Below are 14,844 nucleotides of genomic sequence, written 5' to 3' on the forward strand. Positions count from 1 at the left end.
TATAAAAAAAAATCTAGCATCAAAATTAAACAAGTTACGCTCAAAATAAAATTAGTCCCTTTTGGTTTTGGTAAAAAAATCGAGAAAATCACCCCCTAATTAGTATCTTAAATGAACTTAATCGTTACGACTTCACAAGTTTCTTGACTCGTGTATATATTGTTTATATGATCTGTAAGTTTCATCGGTTCAAAGACCTTATTATTGAAAGGGATGTAGTTAAAAGGGTTGAACGAGTTACTGATCACGAATGTATGCAAATTTAGAAACACCAAATCTCAATAAATTTTTGTCTAACAGGAAAAATTGAAAAACGAAACGTAGAGCAATATTTCTTGGGTTACACACAAAAATATGGGAGCAAAAATGATGTTTTTCAGATTTTGTTGAATAAAAAATTAAGCACAAGCTTTGCGTCTGGCGGATAGCGTGATTATTGATACGATATTATACATCATGAAGTGATTCCAGCAAATAAATAGACTTTTATGGAAATTGTCCAATTCAAAAGAGATTCCTCCTGGACTATCAAATTTTTAGTTTTTTAAAAATTTAAATAAATATTTTCCTATCTTAGCGTCAAATGTAGATTTCAAGTCTACGAATGCTATTAGTACTAGTCCCTCACCTGTCTCTACTTTTCTAAATATATTTTAAAATTAAAAATGTATATTTTTCTATGGATGCTATACAATATGTAACTTCTCTCACTACTTACATACATTCAAAACGAACAATTACTCACACAGTAAGAAAAGTCGGCCATTGCAGTGAGAAATATTTTTGCTCACGTCTTCTTCTACGGTCTTTCATACTATGATCACCGTTTCCATGGTAACATGCACAATACAAACACAATTAATGTTGTAAAATAAATGTGTTAAAGGAAAACTTACCAGGAATTACCTTTCAAAACTGTTTAAAAATAACTGTTAATTACAATTTTAAGAAATAAGGTATATAAATTTTAAGAATATTAAATACCTACATGTATATTATGTATTTTATTTCATTTTATGCATATAATATACCTAAAAGCACCTAAATTATTTAATTTTGAAGTTTGAACTCTTGACAAAACCGCATCCATAGAAAAAGTACCTACAGTGTACAACACTCGCTTGATTTGCGGCACTCGCCTCGTGTTCTGCGCTCGTGAGAAATATATATTTTTTCTCACTTGTTGTACAATATACTATAATCAGTGCAAAACTACTAACAATTTTATTTATTTTTATGTTCCAGAAAATGTTGTCTAACGTACAATTATTTTGTAGGTGCTCAGCATGCGACAGTATCTTTCCATCTCTGATGTCTTTAGAACACCATAAGGACGAGTTCGAGCATTGGTCCGACGAAGACGATTATCTAACAGATACAGAAGAAGACGACGAGTCAGTTAGTGAAGAATGTGAAAGACTTATTTAAACTTCTTAATATACCCCAGTCTCTGTTCTCCAAAACTTGAATTTATAAATTTGTTTGGGTTTGTACACGATATAATACAGTCATGAGTGCGCTAATCGGCAAAATAACGCAAAAGATGGAAAACATATTAAGTTGTGAGATAAAAAGAGATTAAACTAGTGGAGGTGGGAGATTTAGCGATAAACACCTATAAACTTACATTCTATTTATCGTTTTCCACCTTTAGACGTATCAGAGGAGTATGTCAACTAAAACTGTCACTGTGGCAGTTGCCAAACTCGTCCGATAGGTCTAAAGGTGGAAAACAATTCTAAAATGTAAATTTATAGGTTTTTATCGATAAATCTCCCACCTCCACTAGTCTCATTTTTTTTATCTCACAACTTAATGTGTTTTCCATCTTTTGCGCTATTTTGCCAGTTATTAGAGTGCTCATCACTGATAATTTATATCATTATTGTACATTGTTTTTGATAGCTATAATAATAGGAGTTATAATAGCGGCAGAAACTAGAACATAGACTGATTTGCATAACTCCCAATATTACAAATAAAGGCAAATTCATTTGTTAAATGTATTCAGTTCGAAAACCTTTATGAATTTTAAAAATCTATATCGCTGTATTTTGTCAGTGAAATAAGCATTGAAAGTATCTACCAGGTCGTGGAGTCACAGAGTAACAGGTAGAAAAGTGCACGTCTATAAGTACATAAGAAATAAACTATTTAAAACAAAAATCAAATATAAATCTTAAAACTCATATTAAAATTGTTTTTATGAATCTTAAGATACTTATTTGTTGCTTACAGAACGTCAAAATTTTAACACGGATTCTATTTATTTACAATTATTATGGTAAAACGTTAGCATCAATTTCTGAAATAATTTAGGTGTTTTTGTTTTAACATTTGTCTGAAAAAAAGTTATGTAATAGCTATTTGTATAACAAGGGAGGAAAGAGCTACTTTTCCTCCCGAGAATGAAGTTTACGGCCCGACGCGTAGCGGAGGGCAGCAATCATTCAAGGGAGGAAAATGCAATTTACTCCCATGTTATGTTATACATGTGATTTTTCGACCTTTCTCAAATAACAAGACATTTTTTCATTTTTAAATAATAATTTATTTAAATATTGAATGGGTTGCATATGTGAGTCCATATTAAAAGTAGTAATGAAACACAGACTTACTCACAATCATTTAATAATACTTTGACGACCGGTTTCGATCTCTACACTATTCAGATCATCTTCAGGTCGGCGCTACAAGTAGTTAAATGCTACAATTAAAGAAAGCCAGAGTTAGAACATTATCTGGTTGTACAAATGCTAATAGAAAGCCAAAATTTGGAAAAATATATATGCAACTGTTGACATTTCAGAACAACAAACAATGCACACATATGAGAAACAGATACTCATAAGCATGTATACGCACATGGATGCATGCGGTTTATGACTATTTGTTGAACGAGTAAAATTTATAAATCATTAAAAACTATTAAAAATCTTTTAAAAGGTTTTCAAAATTCAAAAAATAGTAAATAATATCATTTTGATCCACTTACATGCCGTTACAAGGGATGCGTTGCCAGTTCGTTGATAACATGTTTATACGTCCAACTTATGCTAATAGGATAGCTAGGTAAGGGACAGGACAAGCAGACATGCTTCGTAGGTCAAAACAACTTTTACTACTAATAATTTATTTATTTAATTAACTAACACAATTTAGAAAACTAAAACTAACAAGTAGGTAGAGCAGAACTGTCAACTGTCAAATATACCTAAGTCAAATTTTTAATGTATACATTGTTAAATCTGTTTTAACTGTTAATTTGTTACTGTTTTTTCCATTGTGCAAAATACGGGGTGTTTTATAAATAAACGTTAAAATGTATAGATAGGTACTTACGTAATAGATAGTAGAATATTGTAGACAGCGTCAATAAGTTATTTCATCAATGACATACCATGACGTCACTTTTACTTTTACTCCCTATGTTGCGTAACAATTTTAGTTGTCAAGAATTTTTTGGGGAATAAATATACAAGTAAAATCAAAAGATATTCCCGAAATGTAAATAACGAAATAATTATTCAACGATTTGTGATTTTTTTACGGATCTGAGATGCTACAAACAGCTTTGGAAGCAAACTATCTTAGAACGACTTTCTTCGAAGACAGTTCTTCGGAGAGTAGTACAAGCCAAGTAATATTCTACGTTTGAAATGGAAAACACGCGAAACAAGACTTATCCAAGTTTGGCATAAAGTGTGCTGCAAGAATAAGACCAGTTTTCAAAACTTTTCTGATAAACCGCCCTTGAAAATAACAAACATTGAAGACCTACACGAAAAAATTCCAAACTAGTTCTAGTCTTCTTCTTCTTCTTCTTTTTTTTGTGTAGACATAAGTCTGTCTGTTTCTTCAATGTGCCTCCAATAAGTTGTCGTTCCATCGTTTTCGTGGCCTTGTCAATAATTGTCTTTCTATTGGGGAGCCATATCTCTCCGTACTTACTACTTTCATTTCTTTTTCAATATTTTTATTTCTCCATATTGTTTCATTCAAGTAACCTGCGGTTCTGTTTGCTCTATTCACTTGATCTTCCACTTCTGTTTCAAGCTTTTCGTAGTTACACTTATATATAGGTAGTGTGATGCCTAGATATTTAAACTCCATCACTTATTATATTATCTGACCCTCCAGCTCTAATTTAAATTTTATTGAATTTGTTATTTTTATATGCCATTATGTTGTTTTATATGTCATTAGATTGAAAACTTAGTCTTTTTGCTATTTCGTTCGTTGCAATCCGTGACTGCACGCCGGGATTTGTTTTGGTTGGATCAGAGAGAGCAGCATATGTGCCTCCTGATGAGAGACTAATAAGTTTCGAAACCGGTAGAGGTGCTTGCTGCACTCTCTGATTGGACTAGAATATGGTGCGGCTGTATTTTCGTTTTGCAACGAAATTGAAAGTGGTTATTCATTTTTGATTTATTGAATTTGTTGTTATAACCATACATTTTTTCTTTTTTGGAAAAATTAACATGTTAAATTTTCTGGCGGTTACATTATATTGGTGCAACATACGTTGTAAATCATCTTTACTTTGAGAGTTTGGTATTGCATCGTTTGCATAGCAGATTATTTTAAGTTGTTTTTCTCCCATTTGGTATCGTTTGTTAGTTCTTAGAGAGTTTGTTAGTTAGGTTCAACAATAGAAGACTTACGGAATCTCCCTGTCTTCTCCCATTGCCAGCTTCAATTGGGTTAGTTAGTTCTATTCGTACTATCAAATATAATTGCTTCGTAAAATAATAGAATAAAACGAAGTTGTATGCGAACCAAATACTAATGTTAATTATATTATATACTCAATGCCTCGTTAATAATAATTAAATCCACGGTTTTGAAATACATTGTAAATTTAAATGAATGTTTACCAAAATGCTTAATGTAGCTATATAGTAGAATAGTATTTTCGGTGGTGAATTTTGCGGTTTTGTGTGATTTTGTAAAATATTTGTTTAAATAATTGAATTAAAACGTTTAGTTCGTGATGTCGTTTTACAAAATAATTGATAAATGTATCTAGCGATTTAAGAACATTGTGTTGATAGTATAATTTTATCGTCTAGAGTACGCCAATGAATTAAGTAAAACACGTTTTTGTACTGTTTCAAACGATATAAAAATCGGATCGAATAGCCTAATTGATTATTATTATTCTTGGAGCGTTGATTGAAGAATAATAGACAACAGCGAGGTACAAGAGTTGAGTTTATGTAGGTAGTATTTCCCGATTATTTTCCGCTGTAGTTTTGGCGAGCTGAGCGAATCCGACAGTTTGCTTCTTACCTATCCTTTTACCTATCCTTATAAGCGGTGATCGTATATCTTTTAAATGTCTTTTTAATCCGGCGAGGTGAGCGGGATCTCCTTTCTCCCCTTTCCTTATACATTCATGTCGTATTAATAAAAGCAATTCCTATTTCGCGCGATAGTCAAAATTATTCATTCATGTACAAAAATATCGTCACATCGGCCCGAACAGTAAGCTCGATGCGTAGAAATTATAAATATATTTTGTTAACGAACTTAATGAGTAATTAAGGCTAATTATCTTATCTTCTGTTTATTTCGATTCCAAATAAAAATGTTTTAAAAAGCGAACTCTTTTTCTTCGACTGATAGTTACCTGGAGCAACAACGACGCAACGACCTCGTTACAACATCCACTGCATTCTAAAGAGTAAACGCCATTGGATTTAATCATCAGCACGTAGCGCTCCAACCTTGGGTGGGTCTTGGCTGACTGTACAACTTTTTCCAATATTTTCGGTCTTCTATCCACCTAGGGTCAAATGGAATGTTCATTTTTCGGAGATCTGCTTGGATGTTATCTCTCCATCGCATTCCGGGACGTCCGAGTGGTCTTTTGCCTGTAGGAATCTCATCCAATACCAGTCTTACAAGTCTCTCGTTATGAAGTCTGTGCACGTGGCCTGCTCATCTTAGTCGCTGTGATTTAATTTCTTGGACAATATCGGTGTCATTGTAGAGTTCTTTTAATTAGAAGTTGGTTCTGATCCTATACTGGTTTGTGGTGATGTCGTGGTAAGGTCCGAAAATTTTTCATTCAAAACGTGTGAGCTTTTCTTCGCTTGCTTTGGTCATGGTCCACGTTTCGCATCCATATGTTAGTAGAGGTCTGACGATGGATTTATAGATTTTGAAATTTGAACTTCTTGTAAGATTTTTTGATTTTATAAGCTTATCCAGTGCGAACAGACAGCGATTTGCCGATTGACTTTTATTCTGTCTTTTATTTCTTCAGTGACATCTTTGTCAGCTGTTATTAAGGACCCCATAGGATTTAATGTTTATCTTTAAAACGGTTGACACAGGAAGCATATTTTATATTGGCAACGGCGCTTCTTTAACTCACTTACCGCAGGATCCAATGTAATAAGCGATACGACACCAGACAACAAAGATCTTCTTACTAGCCCAAATGCAAGACCAAGACGAGACTAAGACAGTCTTGGTCTTGCGCCAGTACACCTGGTCTTGGTCTTGGTATTGCGCTCCCAGTCTTGGTCTTGGTCTTGGTCTTGCAGCAAAAGTCTTGCAAGTCTCGCAGTTGCCCATTAGCCTATTGTATATCTTAGAACAACGTAACAAAGAGGTACATTTTAAGCTTGAATATTATAGCCATAGTAAAGACTAGCCAAATTAATAAATATCTAAACAACTGACACCGGGTGGGGTTTAAACCCACGATCTAAGTGATCCCTGCCTATGTTCTAACTAACTGAAGTTAAAACTACCTCTTAAAACCCACAAAAGTTCATTTGCATATCTCAACCGGTTTTAGAGCAATAAATAAATGGTCAGTTTGTAAGAAAAATTTCAACCCCCCCCCCCCCATTTGATAAACAAAGCATTTATAAATAAACGTTTATGAAGCAAACTGTCATTACTTTTTCGTACAGAATTACCCATTAAAGTTTGGTATATATTGATGAAAAACAAGGTTAGTTAAAAAAGTACCTAACTTTCTTTATTATCCAATATAAGTGAATGAATAAAAAAACATAATGTTAAGAAAATATGAGGCTATAGTTGGGCTTAAATTTCAATATGCTATTTCATGCTAGAATAATAAGTTAGCATAATGCTAGAATATTCCACAGAGTGAGAAAAAACACAGTTTAACTGGTACACCCGGTATACACTGACAATAATAATTGACCTGTCTAGCAACAATATCTATTATTACTGCAATATTTATAAAGAATAAGACAAAATATTTTAAAAAATCACTTAAATTGGACAACAGGTTTAGGAAATTTTAGACATTAAAAATGACCCGTTTTTTAGGTGGTGCGTTAATTTCTTGTAGAAGTGAATATCGTTAAAATAATATTTCGGTATTATGTTTACACGATATCCAGCATTATCTCTATACTTTTGTCTGGTTATGATACTTGTAAGAAATAATAGCCGCGCTGTTTCGGCAAATTTTGTTTAGCCGAGTGACCTCATAACAAAGGACACAGTCAGCAGAAACAATACATAATAGTCTTACTATAATAATGTATATTGATAAGATGTCTGGTGTTTAGATTCCTAGACAACTAATAATGAAAAAATATTTATGTAAATTTATATAAGTGCTAAGGTGACATATTTTTAAAAAGTTTGGTTGCGATATTCGATATTACTGTAGGCGTCGTAACGCAGGAATGTTGTGTTATATGAATATGATTAGTAGACGACTATTCTCCAAACCAGAACAATTGATTTCACAGCAAAAAATCCGCTGCTGAGAAAGAATTTACTTAAAAATTTTATTTTTACATTATAATAATGACCTCTGACTACATGTCAAATGTGTCGAGTGTTCCTTTAATTGATATTTTGATTCGCTATGTATGTTTATGGTATTGTTCGTAATGCGCATAAATCCAATTTTTGTTGCAATTTTTTTCTCATAGAGTATCTAAGAGTATAGCCGAACTTATATACTCCCTAAAACGACCCTCAGTTCTAACTGCAAGACGCAAGAGTCTCGCAGGCTTAGTCTTGTTCTTGCTTAAGTCTTGCACGGTAAGTCTTGGTCTTGGTCTTGCTAAAGTTACGCGGTATTGGTCTTGGTCTTGGTCTTGCGAAAATGGAAGAACAAGACGAAGACTGCAAGACCAAGACCGATTTTGGGCAACACTACTTCTTACAGTGCATATCGATTCCGGATGTTGACGAACTGCAAGGCTATCGTACATTTACTTGAAGCTAGTCGGAATAGTTCGATTGTAGACGTAATGGACTACTTTCCCAGGTTTTGAAGTCAAGATATTCTTCTTTTCCCCGTTCTACTCTTTCCAAATATCTTTCTCTGAAGAATGAGTTACAACAAGCCGTATCCCTCATTTCTGATGACATGATCAAGATTATCTAATTTGGGCTCTTTGATTGTGTTAATAATCTCGCATTCCTTGTCCATTCTACATAGGTCGTCCTCAATATTAATCTCACAATCCACTCATGAAATTGTTAAAATGCATCACAATGTAACATCACATCTCCAAGGTGCTTTCCTTAAGAAGCTTCAGAAATTGTCCAAGCCTCTACTCGGTATAATAACGTAAAAAATACATGGCATTTAATGATAGAGACATGGGTACTAAGCGGTAAAGCGTGACTTCTGATATAATTATTTATATGGAATAAGTATCAAATAATATGTAACACTCCACTGTAATTTTCAGGATTTACTAACGGTTCCATCAACTGAATGCATCTAACTAAAATTTGCCAAAATAAAACAAAACCAAGAGTAAAGGAGGGTTGATATCTGATTACATTTTTTTATTCTGAATTTAATCTTTTGAAAGTATCTACCTTACAACGTTTTCGTTAGTCATACCATCTGTAATTTTAATTTTAATTAAATAGTGATTTATTAAAAAAATACAGTAATTCATGCAAAATAGGCCATATCAGATAGTTTTTGAACTAGTTTATTATATTTGGTTTACCTTATTAATTTCAGATCACGAATAAAAATATGTTTGCGTAATTAAGAACTTTTGTAGCTATAATATATAAAAATTTTAGTAAATTGTTTAAAAAAATTTCGACAAAAACGTCAGAAGGTAGATCAAGTATATTAATTTATTTGCATGGTAGCTAAAAGTTTTTGGAGAACTGTCAAAAGAGACGTAGCTAAAGGACCCCTAAATATGTGAATCAAAGCATAATCATATTGTATTAAGTTTATAACATTTGGAACCAAATATGATGTAAATATTACGTAAGAGGTAGACCATTGGTGCTAAGAAAAAAATTACTCATTTACCAGAAGAGATATGGCATTAAATAATCTATAAAAGTAGAATTTAGAAATCAATTTGAAATTATGTAGGTAAACTTAGAAGGGCTCACTATAGTTCTCTTATTCTACATATCAAACTCTATATCCCTTCATTCTTTTTAAAAATAGTAGCAAGTTACGAAGTTCAAGTTGCTTCATAGCAAATTGAAGCAACTCTTCATCAAAAATATGACTCGGGTACATCCTATAGTTATGAACGACAGAATTTATTATGCGTTATAGTTCTAATATGGACAGTTATTTATATACTTTTCCTGTTATCTATGCTTATTTTGACTTCTTTTACTTCTACTTCTTTTTCAGCTAAAAATTGGATATTCAAATTTTATATTCTACTTTCTTTTTGGGGGTATAATAAGAATAATATATATTAGAAAAATGTAAAGGTGTACTAGATGGTTTGATAGAAAACTCTTTGAAATGAAAACATCTTTTTTAATAATACGATTCCGCAAAAGAGGTGTTGGTTTCATCAATTATCTTTTCGTTGGAGCTAAACTTTTTATTTACGTGCCTTACCTGCAGCATAGCACTGACGACCACTTACTGGTAATAAAAACCTGATAGAGAAGTCTGCAGAATACAACAAACTGATATTCGTGGAATACAACAAACTGATAACTGAATATTGGCACTGATATTCGTGGACACGAGAAAGCATTCTATACCATAAGCCAGCAGAAAATATTAAAAGTATTGATAGAATGCCGAACAGACCATGGCTACACTAACATGATCAAATATATCTACTAAAAGACGGCTAGCGTAAGACTATCTGAACAACAAACAAAGAAAATCTGTATACAGCGAGGAGTACGGTAAGGAGACACCGTTTCACCAAAGCTATTCACAACCCTTTTAGAACAAACTTTTAAGAAGGCAGATCTGAACGAATATGGCATTAATATAAATGGACAGAAGCTCAGTCATTTGAGATTCGCAGATGACATCGTCCTTATAGCCAATCGTATGGATGATGCAATAATAATGTTGAACAAATTATATCAACTTTCCTTAGAGGTCGGACTAAAGATTAACATCAACAAGATGCAAATAATGACTAATCTGCTGCTAAATCGTAATATTGTTGTTGATGAAATGGATATTCAGCAGACTGCATCTTATAAGTACTTGGGACATGAAATTCAGTTGTGGGAAGCGATAACGATTGTCGCATAGGATTAGCCTGGGCAGCGTTTGGTAAACTGAGTTATGTATTTAAATCAGACTTACCTATATGCCTGAAAAAGAAAATCTTTGACCAGTGTGTGTTGCCTGTACTCACTTATGAAGCCGAAACATTAACACTCGCAAAAAAGGTAGTGAACAAGATTCATTTGCCTAACTCAGAGGGCTAGGGATCGCCAGATTTTGGGTGTATCCCTGAGAGACCGAATCATAAACGAAGAAATACGTCGTGGAACAAAAACAACAGACGCTGTCGAAAAAATCGCCAAAGTGGAATTGCACAAAAGTGGATGCAAGACGCACAAAACAGAGACAGATGGAAAGAGCTAAGGGAGACATATGTCCAGCAGTGGACGCGTATGGGTTGATGATGATGATATCTTCAGAATTGGGAATAAATACATAATAATCTGATGAGGCCAAATCAGGAGAATCAGCCGGATGATAAGCAATAATTAGAAGCTCTAATCATGGATTTTTGCCCCTGTCATAATAGTCTTGTTAGCTCGTGCACTGTCTGCATCTGTAAGAAACATTATTTTTTTCGTCTGCATAAATATGGGTCTGTTTCTCACTGAAGTCCTATTTAAATTTTTCCAATAATGCATAAAAGTATTGGCTATTGATAGTTACAACTTTCTCAAGAAATTATGTTCAAAATATTCCTTTTCCATTCTAAATACAATGTCTCTAACCTTTTCCACGTTTTGAGTTCCTGTTGGGTATTTCGGAGCACTTTTGCCAGCTTCAAGCCACTGCTCTGCCCTCCTAAGGAAAACCATCGTATCTGCAGTACTTATAAAAATGAGTAAATGGACTTCAAAGAATCTGAAACTTTTAAAAGGTGCTAAAATTGTTACAACAATGCGGTTAGAAACAATTTTACTGTATATCAATAAGTCTGTAAATAAGCTGTGCTTTTTTAAAAAAAGAGCAGTAATTTATCCTAATTTTATGCCTATTATGGCAGATACTGGGAAAAAAATTGTAAGTAATATTAGGAATTGCTAAGTAAAACTACAGCATCTACAGATATTATGTATATGCGGTGCTTTTTCTTAGCATAATGTTACAGAAAATATAATTAAACAACAAAATTAGTTTTTGAACAATTTATTAAATCTACATATTTAATAAAAAAAAACACATTTATTATACCGAATAAATATACAAAGAAATTATTTTATTAATTCTTATCTTCCTCAAGGTTTTGTCAAAATTGTAACCTATTTGAAGTCATTATGGTTTTGAGATTTTAAATAAGGGTTTCTTTTTTATTTTTTGATACTCCAAAAGAAGATGTAAATGCCTGAGGGCTGGGAAGTTTTTTATTTAAAACCTTATTTTGAAGAAAATTCATTTTAAACATACTATCGGATTTATTTGTGTACTTGTACTTAAGAGAAAATGATCCCCGGTTTGCAACAATTTCTGTTATTTTCGCAAAGTAAGAACGTGGCTCCATTTTTTTAATTTTAGCTTGTGACGCAAAATCTTGCCACTTAAAAAAATCTGTATACTACATTGTTTTTATTGTAACCTATTTTGAATTTGCATTTCCAACAACTGTCATAAAATCATTAAAATCATAGTTTTTTTAAGATAGTTCCATCTGATGGTAGAAGCTATCAGCGGACATGACTAACAGTTTACTTCTGTGAGACATCTGCCTGTACAGAATATTGTTTATTAGTTTTACATACACGCAGATTTTAAATACCATACCACCCTCATTTAAAAAAGAGTACTTTCGGTGAATTAAATTACTATGTCGTTTTACAAAAATAAACATAAATTCAATGAATATGACTAAAACATCTTAAATTTTTTTAACTTATGTACCTACAAATAACTTGAAAAAAGTATTTAGGCCAATTTTTTTTAATCTTGGCTACTTACCCTACTTGCTTTTCAACATTAAAAATTTTACGTTGTTTCTTAATAAATTTTGCAGACACAAACTAACAACCGCACCATACACAAGTTGAGAAAAAACTAAATAAATTGATAAACCGCGCCAATTACGTAGCAAAAACACCGCAATTGGGTATTGCTTAAAATAAATACAGTAACTGCAGACTCCGACAAGTATATGCGGGGTTTTACCTAAGTAATGTTATAGTTGCGGGGTTTTTCCTTAGTTCCACGCATGTTTTTGTAGATGCTAGGTTTAGTATTTCTTTTAGAATATATAGTTGGGGTTGTAAATACTGTACTTTTCTTAAATAATCATGTAATATAAACCCTCTGGATAAAATTTTCGCTCCTAACTCAATTTTCATAATTTTTGCATATACGGTGTTTTTCCTAAGGACGGCAGAGCTGCTGTGCACTCATTCTGTTCTCTAGTTTCAGATATATTTTTTGATTATGTAATAGGCAGATTACATCGGTTGATTTTTCTTTAATTTATAGAATTATTAAATATTATTTGTCTATTCTGACACTATTAGTTCTTGGGACCACCATTAAAAAATGTATTACTTCCCTCATAGTCAGTTAACCTTGTCGAGTCATACAACTTTTCTATTCCGGAATATTTTCAGGAGTGGGGCGTTTCGTAAATATAGACGTTTCTAGACTTTGGTGCGTCCGACAACTCGAGTGCCCTTAAAAATTTGTCGGACAGTATTACCAGTAAATTTTAAGTATTTTTATTAAACAATCCTGCAAAAAAAATCATCATTTATCACACCATAGTGCGCCCCACATAGAGGGCAGCCCGCATCATAAAGAGTCATAAAATTTGTACCCTCACAGCTGATTTTTGCAGAATTGTTTGATAAAAATATTTATCTACTCTATCTCATATTATGCATAAGTTTTTAGTTTGTAAAAACTTTCAATATAGATAGCAGTGCGTGGAGGATTTAAAGTGTGCGTGAAGTAATAATGTATTTTAAATGGGGTTTGCTTTTTCGCACTATTTTTTGGCACACTTTCATAACGAGCGATCCACAATTATTGGGATCAAAGCTAGCCGTGCAAAAAAAATTACGTATGTCTTGTTTTAATCTGAATTTATATCATTGGTTTTTCAATTAATTTTGATTAACATTATAAAACATAAAAAATCAGTCAAAACCTATAACACAGAACTTTAATCAAAAGTAAAAAGAATTAACAAAATTATAAGTAACAATAGTAAATAAAATCAAACAATATGCTGTATATGTCCACCACCAACATCTCTACATAACCTAACACCTAACTTTTCTTGTTAAGTTGACATAGTTGACGTACACTACTGGAAAGGTGAGGTAAACTGGAAAGTATATCTGAATTAAAAATAGTCTGTCTCTGTCGTTATAATCAAATATCCTTAACTCGCGTTGTCATGGTGATGACATTTGAGCAATAAACAAAAGATTTGACAGTTTTGTGGTTTGAAAGAAGTAGAATTTTTAAATGTTAAAGGTCTAAAAATTGTAGAATAGAAATAAATTCCAGTGACGAAAAGTTACAGTTTTTTTAATTTGTTTATCGTAGATAAAATATTGTATGAAACTGTGCGTGAAGTACTTTTTGCGAACTTACGCGATGTATAGCATTCGCTCCGCTGTGCTTTAAACGCTCTAAACGCTTGTGCTCTAAACATCGCATGCGTTCGCAAAAAGCATACTTCACGAACTGTTTCATAAATAACTATTACAATTTACTGGTAACATTGTCCGACAAATTTTTATGGGTGCTCCAGTGGTCGGACACGCCAAAGTTTAGAAACCTTTATATTTACGAAACGCTCCCCTCCCCAAAAATATTTCCTAAATAGAAAAGTTGTCCGACTCGACATGAATGCCTAACTCAATAAAAAAAGTTTCATGAGGAAGATAATATATTTTTTTAATGGTGGGCCCAAGACCTATGTATATGAATCACTCTACATATTTCAGAAATATTCTGATGTGTATACATTGGTATTAATGAACTGCTTTATATGATATGTTTTATATTTCTTAGATAAATGAGTAAAATATACATCTTAGTACTAATAAATCACCCTGTATATCAAAATCAAATATTTTTTAATATTGTCAACTTGAGAAGTAGATTAGTATCCAAGATATTTTTTCTTTATGTGAATAAAAAGTATATCCAATTTATTCGTTTTTTTTTTCTTTTAGTGCTCCCGTAGACAAATTGAAGGGAACGAAGTTTTTGTGAATGAAATAAAATCAGAGGAATATATTTTATTTGCTGATTGTATTAGGTACATCAAAGGAGCAATGAAGTTCTTACTAAATCATTCTTATGTCGTTTGTAGATTTTATTCAAGTCAAAGTCAAGGGCAAGTTAAACTAGTTTTTTCTTTGGTAAACAGT

The 14,844-nt window shown here is 32.5% G+C and overlaps 1 protein-coding gene across 1 annotated transcript in view; it reads left to right on the top strand.

Moving 5' to 3' along the window:
• LOC114332509 (uncharacterized) overlaps positions 1-14,623 on the top strand; it is a 753,248-nt gene extending 738,625 nt beyond the window's left edge. The window contains exon 4 of the mRNA XM_050650253.1: positions 1,278-14,623. Within this exon, the coding sequence (XP_050506210.1) occupies positions 1,278-1,428 (151 nt within the window). The 3' untranslated portion in view covers positions 1,429-14,623. The remainder of the gene's footprint in view (positions 1-1,277) is intronic.
• The last annotated feature ends 221 nt before the right edge of the window (positions 14,624-14,844 follow it).

Source organism: Diabrotica virgifera, chromosome 1, assembly GCF_917563875.1.
Source record: "Diabrotica virgifera virgifera chromosome 1, PGI_DIABVI_V3a".
Classification (NCBI taxonomy): domain Eukaryota; kingdom Metazoa; phylum Arthropoda; class Insecta; order Coleoptera; family Chrysomelidae; genus Diabrotica; species Diabrotica virgifera.